Here is a 24,401-nt window from a genome sequence, read left to right on the forward strand (position 1 = left end):
TAAAACAATTGTTTTCATAAGAAAATCCATTTCGATATTATAAAAATAATCACAGCAACTGTGATAGCATTTTTTTTTTTTGTCACATAGAAGTGAAAGTTTGGTTTTACATTTCATCAACTGATTTTCCTCATAAACCACAGTACACAGACGTACAAGGAGAAATAGCGTCATCATACGTGTTCCCTCTGGCCTTCCCCGCAGATCTTGGATTCCCAGGTCTTCGAGGAGTTCCCAGCCAAGCCGGGTGACTCTCTGCAGGCCCAGGAATCTCCTCTGATCAACAGCAGCCCGGTCCAGCTCACTCCCTCCTCGCTCAACAGCCTGGGGCAGCATCTGGAGCTGGAGCTGGGACTGGGCACTGGGGCCGGGGTTGTTTCAGGGCCACTGGTAGGTTCGGGTTTAGGTCTGGAGCTGGGGAGCGCTGCGGCAGCGGCCTCGAGTTTGGGTGCAGATTTAGACTTTGGCTCAGAGATGAGCGTCTTGGCTGGGGCCGGGCCAGCGACCGGCTCGGGGGCGTCTCCCCTGGACGCCGAGACTCAAAGGAGGCTGTCCCTCCAAGAACCACAGACGCCTCTGGACTCAAGGACACCACAGAGACACAGCTCCGACCCGGGGGGGAGCTAAGAAAGTGGTGACGGGTGAGAGGAGAGTGGGACGGAAGGGAGGGATACAGGGTGAGAGTGAGTGAGTGTGATGTTTAATCCCGCAGTTCCTCCACTTTCCTCCGGGGTCAACGTGGCACTTTTGGAGATCGGGAGGCACCGACCTGCAACGCCACCAAAACCCTTGAGGGCATCGACCTCTCAAGTCGGGACAGCTCGGAGAGAGAGGACCCGTGTGTTCCCACCCACAACCCCGGCCCCTTTAATGAAACATCTGGAGCTTTCTGAACTTCACAACAACACAACCGTTAACCAAAACCACAAACTGGGAGCGGAGAACAGCTCTGCCTCTTGACGAACACTGTACCAGATCGGATCTGGTCCGGACCTCTCCGGGACTTTACACACACACGAACGACTGCTGACCTGTAGAAGAATCCCTTTACTGCTGTATCCAGAGTTGGATGACTGACAAGAACAAGCAACATCGTACAGAATAACGACGAAACAAGTAGCCATTTACGTCTTGCACTGAAAATCCTATTGATATAACGATTATTCTATTCTATATGTCCGTGGCGCTTCCGATAAAAACTCGCAAACTGGTTGGTATATTGTAGTGTTAGCTGGCCTAACAGGAAACCTGCTGTCCCGTCCTGTCATTGGTTCCTTCCTCCTGATGTCCCCCCTGCCCCGCGCCCCCCCCCCCCTTCCCAAGAGCACACTGGATTGGCTGGTTTGCACCTCAGGGGTGGGAACTGGAGGGTTAAAAGCCATGAATTTTTCTCAATGCACATATCAGCTGCCCGATCATTAACATTGTACAGGTTTGCTCGTGACTGAAGAACACGTGGCAGGCTTCGGCAGTGTGGTAAACTGGCAAACTTTACAGGTTCACCATGGGAACAGTGCACATAAAAACAGCAAAGTCAATATTGAAACAAGCAGGAAACCCCAGCTTACTGATTCAATGAGCTAGGAGTTGTGATTTTTTAGAGAAGCAGATAAGTTGTGTTTTATTACCAAACACAACGAAGTCAACAATGGCATGACGCTGACCTGCTTCGATTTCCAAAATGGAATCATAAGCACCTGCATGAAGGACAGCTGGCGGAATGCTTCTAGATTTTTTTCACAGTTGAATTTGCTACCTCAGATGTCATTGGTCCTGTCTCTTTTCACCCGAGCGAGCGCCCACAACGCTTTCACCTTGTACATAACAGTCTGTCATGTCATGTGACACGTAAATATACAAGTTTGCCAGTTTACAGTGACCAGCCGAATGCGCCGTTATTCTATGTACCGTACAATATGCAAACACTGGCAAGAAGAGAAGAGTGAGTGTGCTTTATTATTATTATTATTATTATTATTATTATTATTAATATTATTATTGTGTTTGATTAGTTTGAGTCCAGATTGTTTGTCCTCGTTTTTGTGTCTTTCAGTGTGCAGAGCATGGCACAGTAGGGTATGTTTGCTTCACATACACTGTACGGTCACTTTATTCTAACGCATCGGAAATATTTCTCATTATTTTTGCCCCAAACTGATTTAATGGCCTGTTTAAACAGTCCAATGACAGATCTGGTGTTTATGACTTGAATCTAGGCGGCACAAGTGAAAACCCTTTATAATGTAGGTTTGAAGATACACATGAAGTCATCAAAGTACATTCGAAATTCTTTGGGAATATTTTATATTTAATATTTATTTGTTTCCCCAAACACACATCTGATGCCTGTACAGAGGCAAACCGACACGTGACATGGTTGATTCGATTGTTGTGAGGATTCGTTTCCGTTTAATTTAACGATATTGTGTAGGATTTGAAAAGAAAGGTTCTTTCCCCCCCCCAGGATTTACGCGAAGGCGCGCACACATTTCAGAAAGTGGTGATGGAAATGAACAAGATGTTGAAAAGCTGGTACGATGACACAGTCTGGAGTTTTACCCAGATACCTCAGGGCCGGTGGAAGTGTACGGAACAATAACAGGAGCAGGTGCAATGATCCCACCTCACGACTCGGAGGTTGTGTCATCTTTTCTGCAGAAGTGGCATTTCCACTGAATCTTCCATGTCGACCAGTTTGAGTTCTTCAGATGAGGGAAAATGAAAACAACAAAAACAACCTGTGTGTTTCATCTTCAAATTGTCTTCCCTGTGACAAAATTACAAACAGAAGAGCCTTTTTCCTCCAACAACACAGCGAGGAGTCGAGACAGAGGCGGGGAATCCTGCTGAAGTGCAATAGTCCTTTAAACAGTTAAGCCTTGTAGCAGCTTAACCACACCCCTCAATTTTTTAGCACTTTATTCTTATTGTTTTGTTTTTTTTAAACCGTGCAGATGTTTAATAAAGACTCAGGAACGCGTCGTCGATGCCACACGGTTCGTTTTCTTTCATCTCCGAACTCAAAACCAACCAATCAGAAAAAGAAAAGAAAAAAAAAACGTTGGTGGAATTCCCCTTTAATGCAGAATAATGAAGATTGTATTTGCCTGCTTACTGCACTAAGCAATTTTATTTATTTATTTGTTTGAAGGATCATTTTTGGGGATTGTACGATTTGTCACACACGGCTCGTTTGGTGGAGCAAGGCGAGGTCTCTGTTCATAACCCGGGAATTCACTGCCATGCGTCCACTCGTAATATTTATTCAATATTCATATTCATGGCTATAAGTGTGTATTATTCATATAATCATCAATGGTAATAACTCTGATCAAACTTCCTGAATGACACTCCGAGGAAGCCTGTCGTCATCGTCAGTGTCTTTGCTTGACCGGTGACGGGACTGATGATGTCACTTTAGTATCGAACCAAATTGAATTAGCATCAGCGACATTCTTTTAATTCACGTAAGAATTCGACCCTTCTGTGACATTTACGTTAAGAAAAAGAATATTATGTGAAAAGCTATAGTTTGACTCCAAATGAACTTGTCAGTGCAGCTGTATTATCTGTTCAACTAAGATTCTTTTTTTTTTTTTTACAGTGACTTGAAAGATCAATGTTTTTTTTTTTTCAACCAGGACGGTTTGAAACAGTTGTTGTTAAAAGGGGGAGGGGGGTTTAGATTCCAGCTGCTTTTCACATGAATGGTGATGCAGCATTTTACCGTCTTGTTGTTGTTGTTGTTGTTGTTGTTGTTGTTGTTGTTTGATCCTGGTACAAAAGTTGCTAGAATCCCCAAATCTGCAGAGTCCCTCCGTCCTCTTCTTGTTCTGTCTTATCTGGTTTACACACCCCCTAACCCGTCGCTTCATTTTCACCAGCGATCCCTGCCCGTTGTCACCAGGGACCTCCACAGATCTCCAGTAAAACACAGTGACGCTGGCAGTGACATGTTTATTTTTCAATTTTGTTGCTTTTTAACCGTTGCAGTGCTGAGGTAGTGATCTTCAGAAGCGGGCTCTCCTCGCCATCTCACATGCTGTAGCGAGTGTCTTCTTTTTTTTGTCACTGTTCAATAACAGTCACCTAGTGGCCTGAACTGTATCTTTACATTCAGAACTATGACCTCAAAACTAGAATGTGGTTGTCGTCGACTCTTCTCCTTTGACCCCGTGTGTGACGGTACCTTAGTCTAATATTCACCGCTATAGAATACATTTATGTAATGCATAGTGCATATTATAACAGTAGAGGGCGCAGTTTGGAGAAACAACACCCAACACAACAACTCATGGGTGGACAGGGGAATAGGTGTTTTGTCGGGGCGGGAGGTGTCAGAGGACGTTAGAGTTATTTTGCCCTTCTGAATTTTGACACACACTCACACAGAAGTACACACACTTCCCTTAATGGCTCTTCCATACCACCGAGCTTTTTTCCCCAGCTCCGTTCAACTTTCTAAGAGTTTTCCGACAGACTCGGGTCCTTGTGCTTGTAGATATTTTGAGGACTTTGGGAAGGGGTGTGGTCGGGTCGGGGTCGTGCGTTTGGTACCGTTTACACAACACTGGATCTGCTGTCGGCCCTTGCCTGTACATACCAACTTCTACTACTTGTAAAGGAATCAAACTCTTTGGCACTCGTATAGCCAGCACTATGCAGAAACGGGAAAAAAATAGTTCTTTGGCATGCTTTGAAATGCAGAATACTATAGAGGAAAAACATACGCGAAATAAACAAAGTCTGCTCTAATTTCTTACTAAAAATGATCACCTTCTTTGACAAAAAAAAAGAGAAGCTGTCTATGGTAAAGATGGATGTGATGATGATGAGGGATGAGGAATTCGAGGAAGCCTTTCAATATTGTGCACATTTCTACTTGCATGCTGCACTGAAAATCATCCAGCAATGAGAGGTGTTTGACGTGCAAAGCAGCTGATTTTTTTCCGCTGTGTGCTTGCAAACTGTGTGAAGAGTGAAACACTGAATTCTTCCGAGTTCTTCCGGGAGAGTCATATTTATATAAACATAAATAAATAAATATATATATATATACATACTACTTCCAGGTCATGGAAGAGAGGGGTACGGAATAGCTGCGAACATAGTGATCCTAGAATGATACAATATTATATTTGTATCTTTGGTTGCATACCACTGTAATGGAACGATGCATGTGTTGCAGTCCTGGGCAGAACTACTACTGATTCCCCAAAAAATCAAAGAGCACTTGATTTACCTTGCTCGGTCTGTGTTATCACTTCTGCCCTGGAAGATAAATCAAGTGCACCTTGAAATGTGTTTTTGTTTTTAATTTACATTTTTTTAAAATTCTGCCTTTGCCCACTCGGGCCGGGCCGCACCCTGAAGAACAACTTTTGTCAACACATCTGAGTGCACTTGTGGACCACGTCTCACTTTCTGGGGGTGTTAAATATCTTTAACACATGTTTGCTGAAAAGGTGTGAGTAGCGTGTTGTCGTCCCCCAAAAGCCTCCCCGAAATGTTTTGACAATAGCATCATTTTTTTAACAGTGTATACTCCGTGGGAGTCCCAGGTAGATTCATGACCCTGGGCTGGTCAACGGGTTGCTTCTTATAATACATTATTCATATCAAGTCTTCGAAGAAAGGGTAGAAGGGGGAAAACGGTGAAGCTTCAGGTTCTGATTGTGTGATTGCATTATCAATGGTTGGACTTTATAAAATTTCAAAAAATATTTCTTTCAATAAACCTCTTTGAAAGCAAAATCACCACGGCTCGACTCATTCTTGTGACATTCCATGGGACTGATGGGCGAGGGGGGATTGTGCGACATCGGGCCCCTGGACACAGACACACGGACACAGTCTATTTTTTGGAATAGATAGTTTCCTGCATAATCTTTTCAACATCCTGATACTTATGCTGATGTGGTGCTGATGTGCCAAAATGATTTAATATTTTGTTATTTGAAAAAACCCCAAAGTATAACTTGATCCATATTCCTAACTGTAACACAGGTGATATTCCCCCTTTAGTGACATGTAGCCGAAAATTAAGATTTTATTTACGTAATATTATGACCTTATTTACTTATTTTACTTAAGTACTCCATCGTCAAAGCTGCAGGCTGTAATTGTTGTTTATTACCACAAGGTGTCGCTATAAAGCTACAGTAAAAGATGTGACTCGACCATTTTGAAATTAATCATCTTTTTTATTGTTTCCCCACTTCCCATGTACCTTGATGGTAACGTAATGTACTTTATCATCAGGTACTTTGCATTGATAATTAATAAAATGACTAATGGTCAAAGTTACAGTCAAATGTATAAACTGCAGAGTGATTCATGTCTTTTAACCGTAAATCCATCGCCCCGGTGACATTTCGGTGATCTGTGCGGTATCAGGGCGTCTTCCTGGGCGGAGCCCCACGTCCAGCAGCGCCGCACTTTCTCTCCCGTTCATTGGACCGACACCGTCCCGTAAAAGGAGTCAAACTTCTCCATTGCACGTGGTGGCTGTCTGTCAAACGTGGACGTGGTGACGACGAAGGGCCTGCGCCGGGGTTTCAACGATGTGGTAAGGCAACGTCCCTGTCACTCTGGGCTTAGCTTCGATATAATTGGATAAAAGAGGAACCAGTCGGCGCAGTCGACTTGCGATTGGAGCAGAGCCTCTGCGGGGGAGGAGCACTTTAGCTAGCAGCCAGCAGAGCGCCCTGTTGGGTGGGCGGATCGTAGCGGTGACAGCGACGCTCGGAGACTCCCGACAAACTGTCAAAAAGCAAACAACTAACACGGTGAGTCGAGCTGGAAGTGTGGCGGATGTGTGTTCCAGGCGGTGCGAGGCGAGGCGAGCTGTTCGCGGTGAGCCTGGAGAGAGACGGCGGACGGCTGGAGGCGCCGTGGCAGTGGAACGACGGTGATTTTGGATGAGTGATCTCACAGCACCGCATCACGGCGACGGTGCGCTGGTGTAGCACGATGATGCTGCATTCAGGTGCGCCTCGGAAACTCTTACTTTCTGCAAGGAGTTTGCCGGCTGCGCAGCGGTACACGCACACGCCCAGTTTTTAAGTCAACCGTCCGCCCTGTGCAGTTTGTCCTGCAGCTGTCCTGAACGTCTCACTGCCAGCTTTCACTTTCCATTGACATGTTCACGACAAAAAAAAAAAAAAAAAGGTGTGTCGTTCGTGTGCGGCCCAATATGGAATATGGTGGCTCCGTTATTCCCGACTGCACTTGAGGCAACATGGGCGCAGGGGGAGTTGCACTGTCACAGCGGGCAGAAGGAAAGTTGTGTAAGCTGTGTGTGTGTGTGTGTGTGTGTGTGTGTGTGTGTGTGTGTGTGTTAGGACTCCATTCATTTACAGTCTGCGTTTTTTTCTTCTTTTCTCGGGCCTCTCGGTGGCCACCTTATCAGTTACCTTTGTTAAATGTGATGCAAACACAGAGACCCTCCCATAGATTTCCTCTTTACAAAGATCACAATGCTCAGTTTTGATTGACGCTGTCAGAGATGTGGATGACGTCATGCATTGTAGTCAAAGGTTCTTTTGGTCCAACACACAATACCTCCTAATCAATACCTCCATGACCGTGTCAGTCAAAACTGAACATACTGTCTTTGTTGAAGTTGAGTTTTTTCCTCGTACTATGTTGTCCAGAATCGTCACCACGGTGGTCTTCATCAGTGGAGGACATCTGCCTGGATGTAAATGAGTCGTGTTATGGTGGGCGTTAACTTGTGGTAACCAAGCAGATTCCCGTTTGTTTTGAGGACGGTGAGATGTGGAGGAAAGCTTCAGAACGTAAGTGGAGGACGTTTAGTGATGGTTTTTAATCAGCTGCTTCTGGGTTAGTCAGTGCTATAGCTGACATCATTGCGTAGTAACAGTGTGTTACTCACCATTCAAAAACAGACCGTGAAAGTCCACGTGTCGCCTTGTAGGATTTGCATTGGTACTGACACTGTACAAGACAATGCCCAGAGATCCTGAGGACAATCATTCTGCCGAAGGCAGCGGATGGCAACACACAACCAACACATTCATCAGTTAGACACGAGATGCACACTAGTGCCTTGCCAATGATATTTCAGTCAAACTACTCTCACTTTTTATTTTTGTCAAGTTTTCACACCCCTACGCAGAAACTGATGATACAAACGGGAATCCCAGAAGAGAGGATTGCACCTCTCCCTCCCTCCCTCACTGTCTCTCTCCTTCTATCCAGATTACACTCCAATCCTCCGCAGCCAGATTACTGAGTGGGAAATAAGAGGTGGGACTGATCTAAGGCCCTGAATTCATTATGGATCTGATCCAATCACAATCCCTAAAACGTCCCACTGCCCGTTGCTTCACTGTAAGCCCTGCCAAAGTGATCAGGTATTAGGGCCTGAGGGGCCGACGGCTATCAAACGAGTCACAGGGGTCACGGGTAACTGGGCGTCACACTGAAGTTCTCCTGAGCTACTGAAATTGAAAGCTACACTATGATACAAAAGGTTTCACAGTAGACAGAGATGGAAGAGTGTTGAAACACAGGATTGCTGTACAGGGATCAGACAAGATTCTGTTTGCACTCGGCTTGGTGTCCCTCTCCTCTCCTAAACACAGTCTGTCAGCAACAGTTCCACCTCGTCGTGGGTCCAACAGAAGAAATCCCTGCTTGTACTTGTCACCATTGCTATTTCTTGTTATAAGTATTTTCTGATTATTAAGTTGGAGGCAGTTGTGTTACTTTGGATGCAAAATGTGAAGCTTACACCGTTAAGATGAGGAACGCTGTAGCTGCAGCCTTTTAATGGAAGTACTGCAGCAGGACTGGTGCCACTAAGAGCAGATATTTCCACTTATTAAACCTTCTAAAAAAGAAAAAACATCTGTTTTATTCCCTCACTATTTTATAAATACATCAGCTTCGGCTCTTAACATTCTGCTGCAGTACAACTGAATCGGTTTCCAGAGCAGGCCCGCTTTTAATGCTCAGCAGCGTCTTGCCAATATCGAATACCACTGTCTGTAGTTTTTTTTTTAAGTTACAGAGGATTTTGGGTTATGGGGGAAAAACTCTTAAAAGTGTTCTGGTCTGAAAAAAGAGAAATGAGACTGAACAGTATCCTGCTGAATCATGAAACCAATGGTGGCCTGACGATGATAGTACGCTGGCCCTGATTGTAAGCAGACAAAAATTTTGAACAAAATGCCCACCTGTGTAACACATCACCCTCCTTCAGGTGAATGTGGTCAAATGATCAGTTAAGCTCTGTTGCGGGAGCATATTTGTAGGGTTGTCGTCAAGTTAAATAGAACACAGCACAATGCCTTAAAAACCTGTAATATATTCAATTCCAATGATTATTCTTATTAATTTAATTTTTTTGTTGGACGAAAATAAGTGAAATCTAGTCTCAGTGCAGCTACATTCAGACTTTGACATTTCTACTGAATGAAAGAAGTGCAAATGTTATAGGCACTTGACCGATATATAGCGGCCGGCTGATTCACAGAAATACTGGCATATATATTTGGTTGTATTTGTGTTTACTTTATAGTTATTATAGTTATTTGTATTGGCATCGTCCTCCGAAAAATCCATATGGGTCAGGCTGTAATAGGCTCTAAAGTAAAGGGTAGAGTAAAAATAATGCGGTGAATATGTTTTTATTAATCGATTTACTATGGAAGTACCTTTCGATACGTGTTAACAATAGACCTTCTTCACGGCAGCCATGTTGACATGTAACAGTCGGTCAACACAGGTGATACTAATCACATCGATCAAGACGCTGCTCTATTTAAGTACGGAGGCTTAATTAATGTGATTAGTATCACCTGTGTTGACCTACTGTCACATGTCAATATGGCTGCCGTGAAGAAGGTCTATACCATGATAACACTGATCACCATGAAGATAGAACACTATGAAAGGATTAGTTTCATCTCTGATCAGTGGGGACCAAAAACATATTGATGTTTAATACCCAGATTGATTGATGTTGGTTGTGACTGTTATGATCAGCAGCACATGTAGATGGCAGATACACCCTCGCTGACTATCAGTTAGATTTTAATTTGATGATGATACTCCAGCTTTAAACTTGCAATTTTCATAAAAAAAATAAAGCATATTGCTATAAAGGCAGCTTTTCAGGGGGCTGAAGGTAAAAGATTAGATTGGCACACTGCTGAAACAAAGATTCTCTTTTTGTTCCGTTCTCTGTCACTGACCATACATGGTGAAGAAAATGTGTGTTATAAACAGAATTTCCCTCATATCTGCATAATGGCTGGACTGGTTACAATTTCACTCCCCTGTCTGACGTGGGAGGAAGATCAAATAGACCAGATGTTTGCATCCTGTTTTTTTTTGGCTCTCTTGTCTTTTGGAAGAATAATTAGGCCTCCCCCCCCCCCCCCCCTTTTTTTTTTCTTTTCTTCCACGTGGAGGTTATGAAAAGTCTTGACATGGACCAGAAAACCTACTTTGCAAATTATACCTCAGACCCACGACAGACCAAAACACCACTAATCTTTTATGGTGTGTCAGAACCAAACACAAAGTGAATTTTCTTTGTCCGCAGGATCATTTGTGTTTACTTGCGTTATCTTTCTTTCGAGTTCAAATATTTCAACTTGTGCGGGTGAAGCTAATGACACTTTTTTGTGAGCATCCGTGTCGTTGACTTTTAGTGCGATCCTCTCATCGCACTAAAAATTTGTTCTTAACACACCATCATAAAGAGTCTACGGATGAGGGTCAGAGACATAAATTAAGGTAGTAGGAGAAGTAAGGAAGGAAGGGAGGACTTACGTGAACAAGCCACTGACTCTGATTTTGCCTCACACACCCTACTCACGTCTACTCACCATTTACCATCTTACAACATCTAAGTAGATCCTTGGCAATCGTGTGACCTTTTGTGTTGAAGCTTATTTGGGAGTGTTCCAGGTCAGGGAAGAGTCAGGGTTGAGACGGAGGTGCTGGAAAGCTGATCTGGGCTCCGCAGTCAGGGTTTTCCCGACTGCAGCAGGATATTCTCTTCAAGGTCATCTCAGCCTCTGTCTAGGAGTCAGGAAGCAGAGGAAATCCATAATTCATGTGCTCCTGTGCTGCCAACCGGTGTTGGAGTTGAGGGCAGTATAGTCTGAGACAAGGACCGCATTATCCTTACATGATGCTTCCTCCGTTTCACCCGAGCTTCTCACAAACGTAATACGTTTTACTTCTTACAGGACAGGTTTTTCTCTCACTTAAATTGATAATTTTGTTTGATTCCACAGCTGTGGGCTTTGCTCGTGGGCTCTCTCACGGTTGGTCTAGTTATAGCTGTTCAAAATCGCCGTTCTCAAAAGTGTGAAATATGGTGAAAATATTCATTTTTCCTAAACTGCTGGTTTTGGATTGAAATACAGTCCAGTTAAGTCAATAAAACTCTCTGACTACTCTTAGCGCTAGTTAGCCGGCGATTTGCCCGCTTACAGTCGAACCAGACACATTTGTGTCTGCAATGGCATGTTCTTGGAATTGTGCATTGTTTCATTCTATTGAGGAAGGCATAATGAAGCTCTCAGAACTAACAAGCTTACAAATGGTTTGCAAGCATGGCCACTTATTTGGACATTGAGTTCGTGGAGCAGTTTATTCCCTGGCAAGAGGCCAGCAAAGCAAATGAGCTATGAGAGCTTCCCTTCGTTTCAGACTCTCCGGCTCTCTCCTTCCCCAAAGCATTGTGAAGATGGTCAAAGGAAGTTGTGAGTTCAGAGTGAACTAAGTGTTAAAAAGGTTCTACAGACTTTACACAATGTAATTTTTCTGCTTTAAGTGTGCATGCATAGATTATTAATGACATAAAATGTAGTTTCGTGGATGTACAAATGGGTGGTATAAAGACGTGACAAACTATTTGGCAGATTATTTTGAATTAAATCAAGGTATTGATTATTTGAAAAGGTAGGACTCATCCAACCCATCATCCAGTAAAAATACCCTGTGGCGATTTATCACAAAACAAATATTTCCATTTGCTGAAGTCTGTGTGAGTCTGACATTGCGTGACAGCGGCGGATTGTAATGAATGAAATGATGGAGGGATAGAGGGCAGAGAGAAAGAATGGGATGGTACAGAGTGAACCGGTCACTGTAATCCCTCCTCATAACCGTAGCAGCTGGACCAGTGTGTCTGCAAACAGGCTTTACTGCTGCCAATCGGGCATTATACAGCAGGGTGAAAAGATGGGTGTCACACAGAAGAATGGATGTATAGGTAGATGATGAAGCGAATATGATTAAGAGATGTTTCTGTACTGTATTAGATCTTTTCCTTGCTTGGTTGTTAAATGGGCCTTTAATTTATGTGCACATAATATGGAAAAGCCCTTGGACGATTTCTGAGAGGTATGATATAACAGGAATGGTATAATCCTTGCTTAATGCAGAATTCAATGAATCCGCGATGAGAGACCCAACTCGTATGTAATTAAAGGGCCAAAATACTGAGAAGAGATCGGACCAAAGGAAAGTGACAAGCAATGCTGGAGTGTGCGGAGTAATCACCTGGGCAGTCAGAGGCTAATAAAGTCTCAGTTCTTGGCTGTGGGCTTTTTATGCCTCTGTGCTGAGGACATGGCCGGAGCTCGGAGGTATCGTGTTTTGGGATATCCCTCCGTGTCCATCAGTCACATTCTCATGAACTCGGTAGTTCAGGAAATCCTTGGGTTAATTGCTTCGTTCACTTACAGTGGACTCATGGACAAACCGATAAGAATTTGGTTGTCAAAGGTCAATGTGACCTCACAAAATGTGTCTTTGGCCATGACTCAAGAATTCCTACGCTAATTATGACACATTTCCTCAACCAAATCCAAGAGCAGAAGGGGAGACTGTGACCTTATTTCCTGCAAGTTGGCAGAGGGTTACGAGGTGAGGTGGTAATTCTAGTTCTTACTGTTCGACCACATTCACAGAAGAATAATCATTGGGGATCCTCAGTGCCAGCTGCTTGGTTCAGACTGCGGTTACATGTGCGAGCAAGTCGGCATATTTTTCAACACGGGATATTCAACAAGAGAAATAAATGGGTGCTGCTCTTTGACACTCGCTAGAGCATTGTCGGGGGTCTCCGGGTGGAAATGTGATTCCACATTTTTAGTTGCATTGCTTATATATACATGGTCCTTATCCCCTACAATAACACATAACCCCAGTGTTTCCCCTACCATTGAATTGGGAGGGGCCCCATTTGTGAACCCTAACCCTAACGAGCCCTAACCCCCCCAACCAGTAAACCTAGGGTAAACACTGAACTCTGTATAAAGTGTCAAATAAACTTTGCTTTAGTTTTGAAAAATCAACTGATCAGCGTAAGAATCCCCTGTAGCATCAGTGTATTTGTCTGTATTCATTACAGGCAAGGCTATTATACAGTGTAGTGACAACCAAGTGGCAACCCACCGTGACGTCACCTATTGGTTAGTGAACCATGCACCTATTGGACTGTACAAGCTGTTAATTCACACAGAATCCACGATCCACTGCATACCGTGCTTCATTGTCTGTTTTACTCTAAATGGGACCATAATTTACAAAAGGAACATCATGCTGTATTGAAGAAGACTTGAAACTGGAATCAAGTGAGACATGTCATTTCCTCGTAGACTTCTATAGAAGTTGACTTCTTTATGCGATCAGTGGAGTCGCCCTCTGCTGGTCATTTGAGAGAACACAAGTTTGGCTCTCCCGCGTTGGATTCCGTTTTTTCGGACGCAGTGATTACGTCCATCACATATTTACATGTGTAATATTTGAATGAGTATACATCAAACTTTGGCTTTTGGAAATTACACAACTCAAGAACTCAGGAATGTGAAGCATTTAGGTACATAGTCAGGTTCACGAGTAACAGGGCAGACGGTTACTTTTTATGTCACACGGAAGCCACTATTGTACTGGGCCAGTAGACCAAGCTGTAGTGTATACACCCATTAGTGAATACCCTCCGGCATGTCCTAGCCCTGGATGTGTGTGTGTGTGTGTGTGTGTGTGTGTGTGTGTGTGTGTGTGTGTGTGTGTGTGTGTGTGTGTGTGTGTGTGTGTGTGTGTGTGTGTGTGTGTGTGTGTGTGTGTGTGTGTGTGTGTGTGTGTGTGTGTGTGTGTGTGTGTGTGTGTGTGTCCACTACCAGTGTGTGTTCACTGTTTGTTTTGGGATTAGATTTTGACCTTTGTGTGTCTGTGTCTGTGAGCGGGCTCGCGTCTCTGCTGCTTTGCATTCCATTGCGATGCGTAAACCCCCGTCCTGCAACAATAGGGCATAGTTCCCAAAGAACTGGTGTGTCTGTGTGTATTTCTGAGAGTGTGTGGGCGAGCACCACGGGGGCAAACACAGGGAAATTCATTCAGTCACCGAGGCTGTGTCCTCTTCCCAAAAAGAGGTGATGGAGGGAGGAAAGAAAAAGCAGAAGCAGGTGGAGGATGAGGAGGAGCGGAGTGGACATGACGAAGGCTGTGGTTATGATGACTTGTCTGTTTGTCCGCTCTCAAACATGGATGCTAATAGGTTGCAGCAAGTGCTCAGTTATGCAAAGATATAGAGTCCTGTGTAATTTTGTTAGGACTAGAAGACAGCTATGTCTCACACACACTCATACACACACACACACACACACACACACACACACACACACACACACACACACACACACACACACACACACACATAGTCAAACACTAGCCCTTTCACTTCGCCCTCAATCAGGCCCACTGTGGGTCTCATCAAAGCACTGTGTGGATGTGAGAGCAACAGGACACACACACACACGGCACATATTAACATTACCTAAAGTGGTACATCAAAGATCGGGGGGAGTGCTAGCTGATCGACAACACTCAAATCTCTCCCTTTCCATGTCTTTATCGCTCCCATTTAACTGTCAACTAAGTGTGTTCTGTATTTATATGAGTTAACATAAATCTAAATGGAACAAATTTGAACAATCTTCAACTATCTTTCAGCAACAACAAAAAAAATCCACAAAACTCAAAAGAATGTGATGTCATAGTTCCTGAGTGGATAGTAGAGAGATATAGATCAGTTTGTAGGCAGATAGTGTAATATAATGCAAAACAAAGTGATGCCACATTGCTCTTATAATGACATTTGCATTTTTCGAACGCTGTATCTTTGTCCATCCGAGCTGGTCAGGAAATCGCTCCAATACAGGAAAACTCGTGTTTGAATTTGACAGACAAGCTTGAAATAGCAACAGGGACATGATTGGTCCAATTTTGGAGGCTCATCATGTCTTACTACAGTTGAAATGTTGTCAGCAGTTGAGCTACAGCCCCTCTTTTCACTCTCAGCTGACAATTTACAAACATAGAAATATACTTGGCAAGTCGATGGATTGATTCTGACCAGCATCCAAACACCCAAAAAACATTATTGTTATTATTGTTATACATTATTGTTTATAACATGGCTTTTTACATCTTTTTTCACATTCGACAATTCACCAACAATACAGATATGCTGTTTCATTATTTATCTGTTGCCTTTTTACTGTCAACCTCTCTTACTGCGTCTTAACACATCTCTTTTTTCCATTAAGAGGATGGAAGCCCCCCTCCCCTCCCCTCCCCTCTCCTGAGTCCTCTCCTCCCCTCTCTTGATTCCTCTCCTCTTACATCACCAGTGATAAGGAGAGCTCCACTGATACCAAACATTGTCAGTCCTTTTTCTCCTATCTACATGGGAAAGCCCTTACAGACTTGCACCCCCTGCATTATTCATCTGCATATGACATATTATTCATTATGTGAGCATATGGTAGAGGCACGCATGCTTGTCTTCACTCTCTCTACTGTAAAGTGCATTAGAAAGTCCTGTAAGCCGTTTGTATAGCATGTCCCGTACATACAGTACAACCTGTAACACTTTGTATTATTCTCCGTCCAACACACACAATACGGTGAACACATGCCAAGTCATATATAGTCATTGCATGAGCGCGCGCACACACACACACACACACACACACACACACACACACACACACACATTTCCAGGACTGTGTACTTTTTGCTTTAGTGCGTCATCAGACTATTTCTGTCCAAGTCACATCATCCTCTTCAGAGGGTGTTGCATCCAGAGGACATTAGTGATGGCAACGTGAAATGTAAGGTTTCACTGTGTGTGTGTGTGTGTGTGTGTGTGTGTGTGTGTGTGTGTGTGTGTGTGTGTGTGTGTGTGTGTGTGTGTGTGTGTGTGTGTGTGTGTGTGTGTGTGTGTGTGTGTGTGTGTGTGTGTGTGTGTGTGTGTGTGTGTGTGTGTGTGTGTGTGTCCCTCCCTCCCTCCCTCGGGCTTTAGGCCACACCCTATATATATGAAGACAAGTCAAGGACCTGCAGCCTCCTTCTCTCTGTCTTTGCCTCCCTGACTCTGTCATCATCGTCTCATCACTAATAGCATTCTAAGTAGTCGCAAAGCCTGATAGTGAACATACCACCGGCTTCTTATATAAACAACTGTGTGTGTGTGCGTGTGCGTGTGCGCGTGTGTGTGTGTGTGTGTGTGTGAGAGTGTCTGTAGGGTTGGGTTTGTCAGTACACTGATATGCTGCTTTAAAGAGTCCATAATTAATAATTTCCCATGCTTAATTATAATGATTATTTACTGCATGTAACTACAGTAAATGCCAAAATAGGCTTTCATTATAACTTCCACTACACAAAGGATTGTCTTAAGAGCTTTATTTCTGATATTATTAAACTGTCAACTGCACTTTGAAATAATGAATCTCGCCCCAGCAGCATTTTAAATTAACCTCTCCACATGCCATTATTTGATGAGGAATAATTTCAGAGATTCCAGATCTAAAAGACTAGCAAGTGTTTTGAAAATGACCTTGTCTCGTTGACTTTTTGGAAGCAGTTCCTCATGTTCCTTTCAGGTTTTACTGCTCCCTCTAAACACGGCAAACACACCCTGTGGATTTCCCCGAAGGCTTAGGTGTGATCCCACTAGCACAGAGTGTAAAGATGTTTTAAATTAAATAACCCAGTTTAAGACTTGAGGTAAACTTTCCTCTTTTTATGTAAAAGTCAAAACTAAACTAAAAATTATTGTTATTTAGCCAATACTGTATGCTCTATGAGATACACTGTGGTTCACTTTTGAAACTAAGAACTGAAGTTACTTCATTACTCGTTCTAATTGGTATTTAGTTACTTTCACAGCTATTAAAATTATTAAAACTTTGAAACATAATATATTTATATAAAACATAGGCTGCATATCTTTTGACTGTGCGAGGAATCTCCACACAGGAACTTTCTTGCTGTAATCCACCAGTGGTCTGTTTGTTTAGTCATGTAATGTATATAAGGTCATTTTCTGGGCAATTTTTTTCCCCCTACACATTTGTTGTCAGTCGCTCTATTTGAAGAGGCCATAGGATTCTCGTGTCACATTCTCTTTGTGTTTGTGTGTCAGGGTGTGTTGACAAAGTGCTGTGATTGTGTGGCTCGGCAAAATAGGCTGAATGGCCCGCAAGGAATGTCAGCGATACCATCTCCCTCAGATTAGCATGATGGCAGCTGGACGCAGGGACACCTAGACACACACACACACACACACACACACACACACACACACACACACACACACACACACACACACACATAAATGGTCATTCTAGGGGATTTCATTTTATTGTCTGACATGATAAGTCAGGCAGTTGCTACATACCTTACACATTAACAATTCAGACAATGTTTTATCAATAAAGTTTGACAGTTTTGCTCGCGACATTTGGTGTATGTGCACTGTAATTCATGCAGTTTATACAGTGTCTTTTTATGATATAACACCTCGACTTGAGGATTCCCCTGTGGGCGTACTCAGGATTTGTGATTTACGGGCTGTGAACAGGTCTCAGATGACAACGTCTCATGCCTCCCTGCCCTCCGTCCGCTTTCATGTAAACTCATAGACGGAGGGTCGTGTGTGTGTGTGTGTGTTTCTGTGTGTGTGCTCATGTTCGTCATGGCACTTTTCCTAGAAGTATCCCTATCTGTTATATTCTCTCCTCGTCACTGAGCCTTTGAAGTAGATCCCCTCAGGTGTGTGTGTGTGTGTGTGTGTGTGTGTTTGTGAGTGTGTGTGTGTGTGTGTGTGTGCGCGTGTGCGTGCGCGCGTGCGTGTGTGCGTGCGTGTGTGCGTGCGTGAACTAGTAAAGTAGGCTGTGGACCAAAAGTTTACAGAGCGACAGAGAAACGACTAGTACAAGTTAGTTCCATACATAGAGACCTTTGCTCGTCAAACTGGTCAAGCAAGTGAAGGAGTCTGACAAGATCCCTGCAAAGTGAGAAATTGTGTGTGTGTGTGTGTGTGTGTGTGTGTGTGTGTGTGTGTGTGTGTGTGTGTGTGTGTGTGTGTGTGTGTGTGTGTGTGTGTGTGTGTGTGTGTGTGTGTGTGTGTGTGTGTGTGTGTGTGTGTGTGTGTGTGTGTGTGTGTGTGTGTGTGTGTGTGTGTGTATGTGTGTGTGAGAGAGAGAGACTGCGTGCGTGCGTGCATGCGTGCGTTTGTGTGTGAGAGAGAGATGGAGAGAGAGAGAACTGGGCAAGTGCTAAAAGTCCCCCATCAGCTGTCTCTGTATATCAGCAGGAACAAAAACAGAAGTGTGGCTGTTAAAGAAAAAAAAAAAGGGGAAATGGCCCCAAATACACACACACACACAAAGTGCAGGAATCAGTTATAAACCAGACATATGTTCATGTACATGCACAACATCCTCTTAACAAAGTTAATCGATTTTATAATGTTGAAAATTCAATCCAGATTATTATTAATTGTGACTTGCTGTGTCACTTATTTCAAGAAAATTATTTAGCTGCAGGCTTAGAGGATTTCAGAACAGTGAAGGATATATAAAATTGTAAATCGTCTCTGTGAAGCAACAGCGAGAAGAGAAACCAGTGGCAACAACCGCAGAGTCGTAAACATATTCAGTCAAAGCAGCAGTGCAAGCCAACTCTCATTCTGTCTCACACACACACACGCTCCTGCTGTACACACCCCCTTGCATGGTAACTGAGTAAGCTGAGCGTTGGGAGGAAATGTCCCACCTCTCTTAGACAGTGACATCAGAGGTGAGCTTTTCCACACAATAGCTACAAGCCCGGGCCACTGAACACTTTTTTTTTGTTCCAGACCATGTTCAGGCTGTCTGCTTTAATGCATATTCAACATTTAACACATCATTCGTGTAGTTTTATTAAAAGTCACACAGTGGATAGTGATCATGGTAGTGATACAGTAGATAATATCCCCAGTACCGTCCCAGATCTCAACAGTTACTTTGGCGATTACAAGTTCATCATAACTGGTTGTTGTCATGGCCAAAAATAAAACCCCATTTATAATAAAAATCTAAATATCCTCAAGTAATGGTATTGTCCAACACCACACAGATAGTGTGACTTGCTACAGATTGATATCTGGTTTTAGATTTGGGAGATTTTGGGTGCCATGTTCAGACATTTATCTGTGATGTTACTGAAGCTCAATATGAACGTCTATCCTATCCGTGCATACGGTACAGTATACAGGATAACTTCCCTCCTCAGTCTATTTCACAGTCAAAGTTTTTCTCAGACTGCGTTTCCTCTCAGCACTCCGTCCATGTGACCTCTCTCATAATCATACATCCGCATAGTGGTAATGTAGGGATATTAAAGTGCCCTACGGTTGTTTTACAGCCATATTGTTCTTGGACAGTGAACGGCTCCACATTCACTGCCCCTTAAAATAATACTTAGTGGAGCTCGAGGCATGCCAATGTTGACAATGGGAACACCAGTTTTCAATTGTGCATTTTACAAAAACAGACAGGTTTTTTGATAAAATCCTGCTCCTGACAGTAGACTGGTCTGGTCTGTCACAACCTTCCCAGCAGCTCAGGGGATCTAATTTGGGGTACGACCGATGACTGTGCTGCATTTCACTGTCGTGATCTCACACTTTGTGTGATGCAGGATGACCCTCTCCCTTTTCTCCTTACTTTTTTAGCCCTGTTACACCAGGGAAGAGACATTTGTCTCTTCACATATCTGAGATAATTATAGCCACACTGGAGCAGTTAATGCTGCGATGCCTTGCTCGGCGGCACAGTAAAGAGCACAGTAGATGCGCCAGCAGCTGGCATGTATCTGGTTTCAAACCTGCAGCTGCAACGCACAAGTCTATGTACCGTGTGTGTGTGTGTGTGTGTGTGTGTGTGTGTGTGTGTGTGTGTGTGTGTGTGTGTGTGTGTGTGTGTGTGTGTGTGTGTGTGTGTGTGTGTGTGTGTGTGTGTGTGTGTGTGTGTGTGTGTGTGTGTGTGGGGGGGGGGGGGTTGTGTGTGTGTGTGTGTGTGTGTGTGTGTGTGTGTGTGTGTGTGTGTCAAGTCACACAAGATTTCCTTTGGGGGTTTTGGATCAGAGCTGAGAAATGATTTAGGGTTAATGATTTACAAGGCGTAAACATCTTATCATTTACACATTACTATCTATAATATAATTCAATGTTTAACCAGATAGGGTCAGATGTGAGTCATGTGATGGTGTTCTTCTTGATTTAAAAAAAAATCAAACAAAAGACCATTTTTCAGCAGTGACCTCCTGGGTTTAGAACTTTTTATTTACAGTCTATGGTCCAGACAGAATCCTGCATATGGAAAACCAGGATTCAGGATCAGGATTAACTAAGCAGGACATTACTTTATTTTGTTGTATATTAAACGAACAGGAGGAGAACATGCAGAGTGATTAATTTTGGGGGGATTAGATTTAATGTGTTATGTCACCCATCACCATGACAACTGCTATATGAGCCTGCCAGTGTTAAGCCTATGGAAAACCCCCACACATTCACCACTCATTTATCTCCTTCTGTCTCTTTCACTCCCTTGTACATTTACAGAACTTTCCCTCAGTTTTTCACTACGTCCCCTTAACTCTGCATCTGCAAAAACTTCTGGTCCTGTCGACACACACTTTGATTGAAGCAATTTTTTTTCCACAAATCATCCTTACTTTTGGTAAAAGATTTGAGGTTGGTAAAAATCAGAAACTTCACCAGTGATTAAAAGTCAGGGAAAAAAAGGGAAAAAATAACACAAAAAAGCTGTATATTACCTACAGTGTGTCTCAGTTTAAAGTGGCTATAGTCTTGGTCTTTGCAGTGAAAGTTGCATTATTTTATATACACCTTTTACAAGTTTTGTTGAATTGTGGCACTAACCATTCCTGTCTTTGGTTGAAAAATTTAGGAGCAAACAGAACTTAAGGAGCGCCATGAAAATTTACCAAATGATGTGTTTGGTAAAGCTGATTTTGATTTGAGTAATGAAAAAAAAAAGTACACCTGTTTTTTATTATTTCAGTTTTTTGGCTCTAATCCAGATTTGAGTCCTTTAATACTGGCTTAGTCTATAAATGTAAATTATTAATATGATATGAATGAAAGTTCAGTTGGTAGAATGCCAACCCCTCTGTGCCTCTCTGTTGGATTTGTTGAAACTAAAGAAACAAGTTTACTTGTGGTTGTACAGTGGTTTTACAGTGTTGGTTCTTCTCTCCTTAACTATAGTTGACAAGTACTGACAATGGTGTGGCGAGAGCACACAAACTGACAGCAGCCAAGTTTAATTAGTGACAGATGATATGACGAACCAACCTCACTGTCTGAACTCCAAGTCACCACTGCGCCCAGATAATATTTCACATTCACACGCTAATTTTCTCTGGTTTACGGAGTCGCGGGGACACAGACAGTGGCGTGAACCATCACAGAGGCAGTTTTCAGTCCGTTGGAAAAGTGTTTGTATACAGATTCTGTCACCGTGATAGCGTCTCAACCCCGCATTATGCCGTCACATTACTTAAGTGAGACGGCGCTTAGAAAACAACAGTCTCTTAACAAACTAACTTCCATTTCAAGGCAGTAGCTGTCGATCCTGGTTCCTCATATTTTGATGCCTTGTGTTCTTTTCAGCTTAATCATCCCCATGTGTGTTCTTCATTGTGTCCTTTTGTTGACATACAGCAGTGTTGTGTCAAAGCAGATTAAGAAGAGGCTTAACCTTCACCTCTGCTTTTATAGCAGCCGGAGGACATGTACCCAATAGCCTGTGAGCACACACACACAGACACATATGGGTCTAGGCACACACGTAAATGCACAACTAATCCACATTTGTCAGCAGCAAACGACACAATAGAGGCGGCCGTTTCTGTGGATTTCCTTCCTTTGTTGAATCCAGATTATTTCTGAGTGGCCACACCACGATCGTGGCGCTCAGCCGAAAGCGAGGCACCTCAGCAGGGTCTAAAGATCCTTGAGCTTAGGATTTTCTCAACCCTCATCTCATCCCGCTGGAGTACCAGGCTAATGAAAAGGTTCTGCTCCTGTGGTCATGTGGGGAACCACTGTAGAAACGGAAGCTGAAGGAGTCAAGAAAGAACATACTAAACTAGATTGTCTGTCTTTGAGCCATTCAAATGACTGCTGTTGGTCTTAACCCGCGTTAAACCAGATCGCTTGGTATGGGTGGCATGGGGTCACCCTGCTTACTCTGCACCTGGCACCGGTGACGTACTTTAAACTAAACACACAAATCCAGACGATGCGGGGTTAAAAATGGAAACTGGAGCAGTGTTTCTGAGGAGCGTGGTTTTGTGGTCGGGGCAGTAGGCAGCAGCCTTCCTGCGACACACCCTGGTCTCAGCAAGGGGGCTCATTCACTGCCGCTGATACACTGGCAACCAGGGATGTAATGAGTACACCGACGCATAGTTTATTTTTATGTACATTTATTTATATTCTTCGGAAACTCCCCATTTTTTCAAGACGTGTAGCTTGTAATACTTTATATGTTTAATATTTGATTCGATGTCTAATTAAATGTCTGAGGAAGGATGACTGACTGACTGACTGACTGTCCATTTGACTTGCACATGAAGACCTCTTAGGCTTTGGGTCAACATAATCTTAGTGCCTAAATGTATGTGCTTACTTGAACATTACACACAGACAACAGGGTCTTTTCTTTTAAATTCAAAATATTGAAATGTGTCTTTTGCGACACTGTGGAACCACCGTGAAGATGCGCTGCAGGTTCATGCAATGGACATCCAGGGTCAGTGAGGTCCAGTGCAGATTCTGGATGATAGAGCCTGGCTCGCAGGTACACCCAAAGATGGCGGTTGGGCATGAAGTCAGAGCTCTCTGCCATCCAGTCCGGTTTTCCCCACACCAAACTGGGAAATCAATGTCTTTAGTCTTGGCAGTATACCTGTACCTGTTCTCTTTGCAGTCAGTGGATGGGTAATCCAGCAGATGGAGCTGTGGAGTTACATTTGAGATTTGACTGCCTCTGTGTGACGATTGCGACTAGACTTGATAAAGTTTTATGGAAAAAAGAAAAACAATTATTAAGATTAACGTCTCGAACTTTTAGGATAATTTTGTGGTGGTTTTGATTGTCGAAGAAACTGTGTATATATGCTTTCAGCAAATAGGTTTACATCCACGGATTTGTAATGTGGCTACTGTTTAAGAAAGAAGGGTTCATACATATTTATATGTGGATATAAGTATGAGATATAAGAGACACTAATAACTCACAAGTCCCAGGATTGATCCTCTTTGCAGCACATATATTTCCCCTCTATGTCCTCGTACCCTAAACCTGCTGCTTCAACAACGTGAGAAGGAAGGAGGTTCAACAAAGATGGGCGAGAAGATGTTTACAAGGCAGAGATGTTGGTTGCATCGAAGTAAGGAGAGTTGTAAAAAGGGAGATAAGAGAGTGGGATTCCGAAGAGCCGAGAAAAAAAGCTGTCTGCCGCTGCTGCTGCCGCCACCGGAGATAATCTGGCATTATAATTGGAAGATGACACAACATGACTCTGCAAATTCCCCTGGTGGCCATTGGTCAGCTGAACTCCCAGATGAGCCGGCGACTGCCTGGATGTGTTTCTCCCTGTGTCTCTGTTGTGTCCATGTTTAAGTACAGATTGTGCCTCTGTGTGTTATACATTAATTTCTTTCATGCAGTGTAATCCCAACTGAAACTGCGCCTCCCTGTGGTAGATAGTGGTATTTTATTTGTGTTATCAGCACAGATTGAAATATTGTGCATTTTCTGTTCTGTAAATTATAAACTCCAAATCCTAAACCTGAATAATTTATATCCATACCAAATGACATAAAATTGTGTACATGCATCTAGCGATCTGTGTAATTGCCTTCAAGATAATCCGTGCCCAACATATTTGATTATTGTTTCCATTTTCTTAAAATAAGTTGTTCTTTATTTTCTTGATGTTGTTCATGCTTTTGTGACTTGTTTCGTTTAAAGTTGGACATC

The 24,401-nt window shown here is 43.1% G+C and overlaps 2 protein-coding genes across 12 annotated transcripts in view; both read left to right on the forward strand.

Annotated features, from left to right (window-relative positions):
* The window catches only part of kcnh2b (potassium voltage-gated channel, subfamily H (eag-related), member 2b), a 165,869-nt gene extending 160,115 nt beyond the window's left edge, over positions 1–5,754 (forward strand). For both annotated transcript variants that reach the window (XM_035619439.2, XM_047329904.1), the window contains one exon: positions 205–5,754. In XM_035619439.2, coding sequence (XP_035475332.2) covers positions 205–627 — 423 coding nt within the window. In that variant the 3' untranslated portion in view covers positions 628–5,754. The remainder of the gene's footprint in view (positions 1–204) is intronic.
* Positions 5,755–6,499: 745 nt separating this feature from the next.
* Positions 6,500–24,401, forward strand: part of LOC118290935 (microtubule-associated protein 4) — a 73,236-nt gene continuing 55,334 nt past the window's right edge. For 2 of the 10 annotated variants that reach the window (XM_047329729.1, XM_047329728.1), the window contains exon 1: positions 6,507–6,788. The gene's annotated coding sequence lies outside the window, so the exon portion shown is untranslated. Of the gene's footprint in view, positions 6,789–24,401 lie in introns of all 10 variants that reach the window. The other 8 variants (XM_047329730.1, XM_047329733.1, XM_047329732.1 and 5 more) reach the window with 7 other exon arrangements.

The sequence above is a fragment of the Scophthalmus maximus genome, chromosome 21, assembly GCF_022379125.1.
Source record: "Scophthalmus maximus strain ysfricsl-2021 chromosome 21, ASM2237912v1, whole genome shotgun sequence".
NCBI lineage: Eukaryota > Metazoa > Chordata > Actinopteri > Pleuronectiformes > Scophthalmidae > Scophthalmus > Scophthalmus maximus.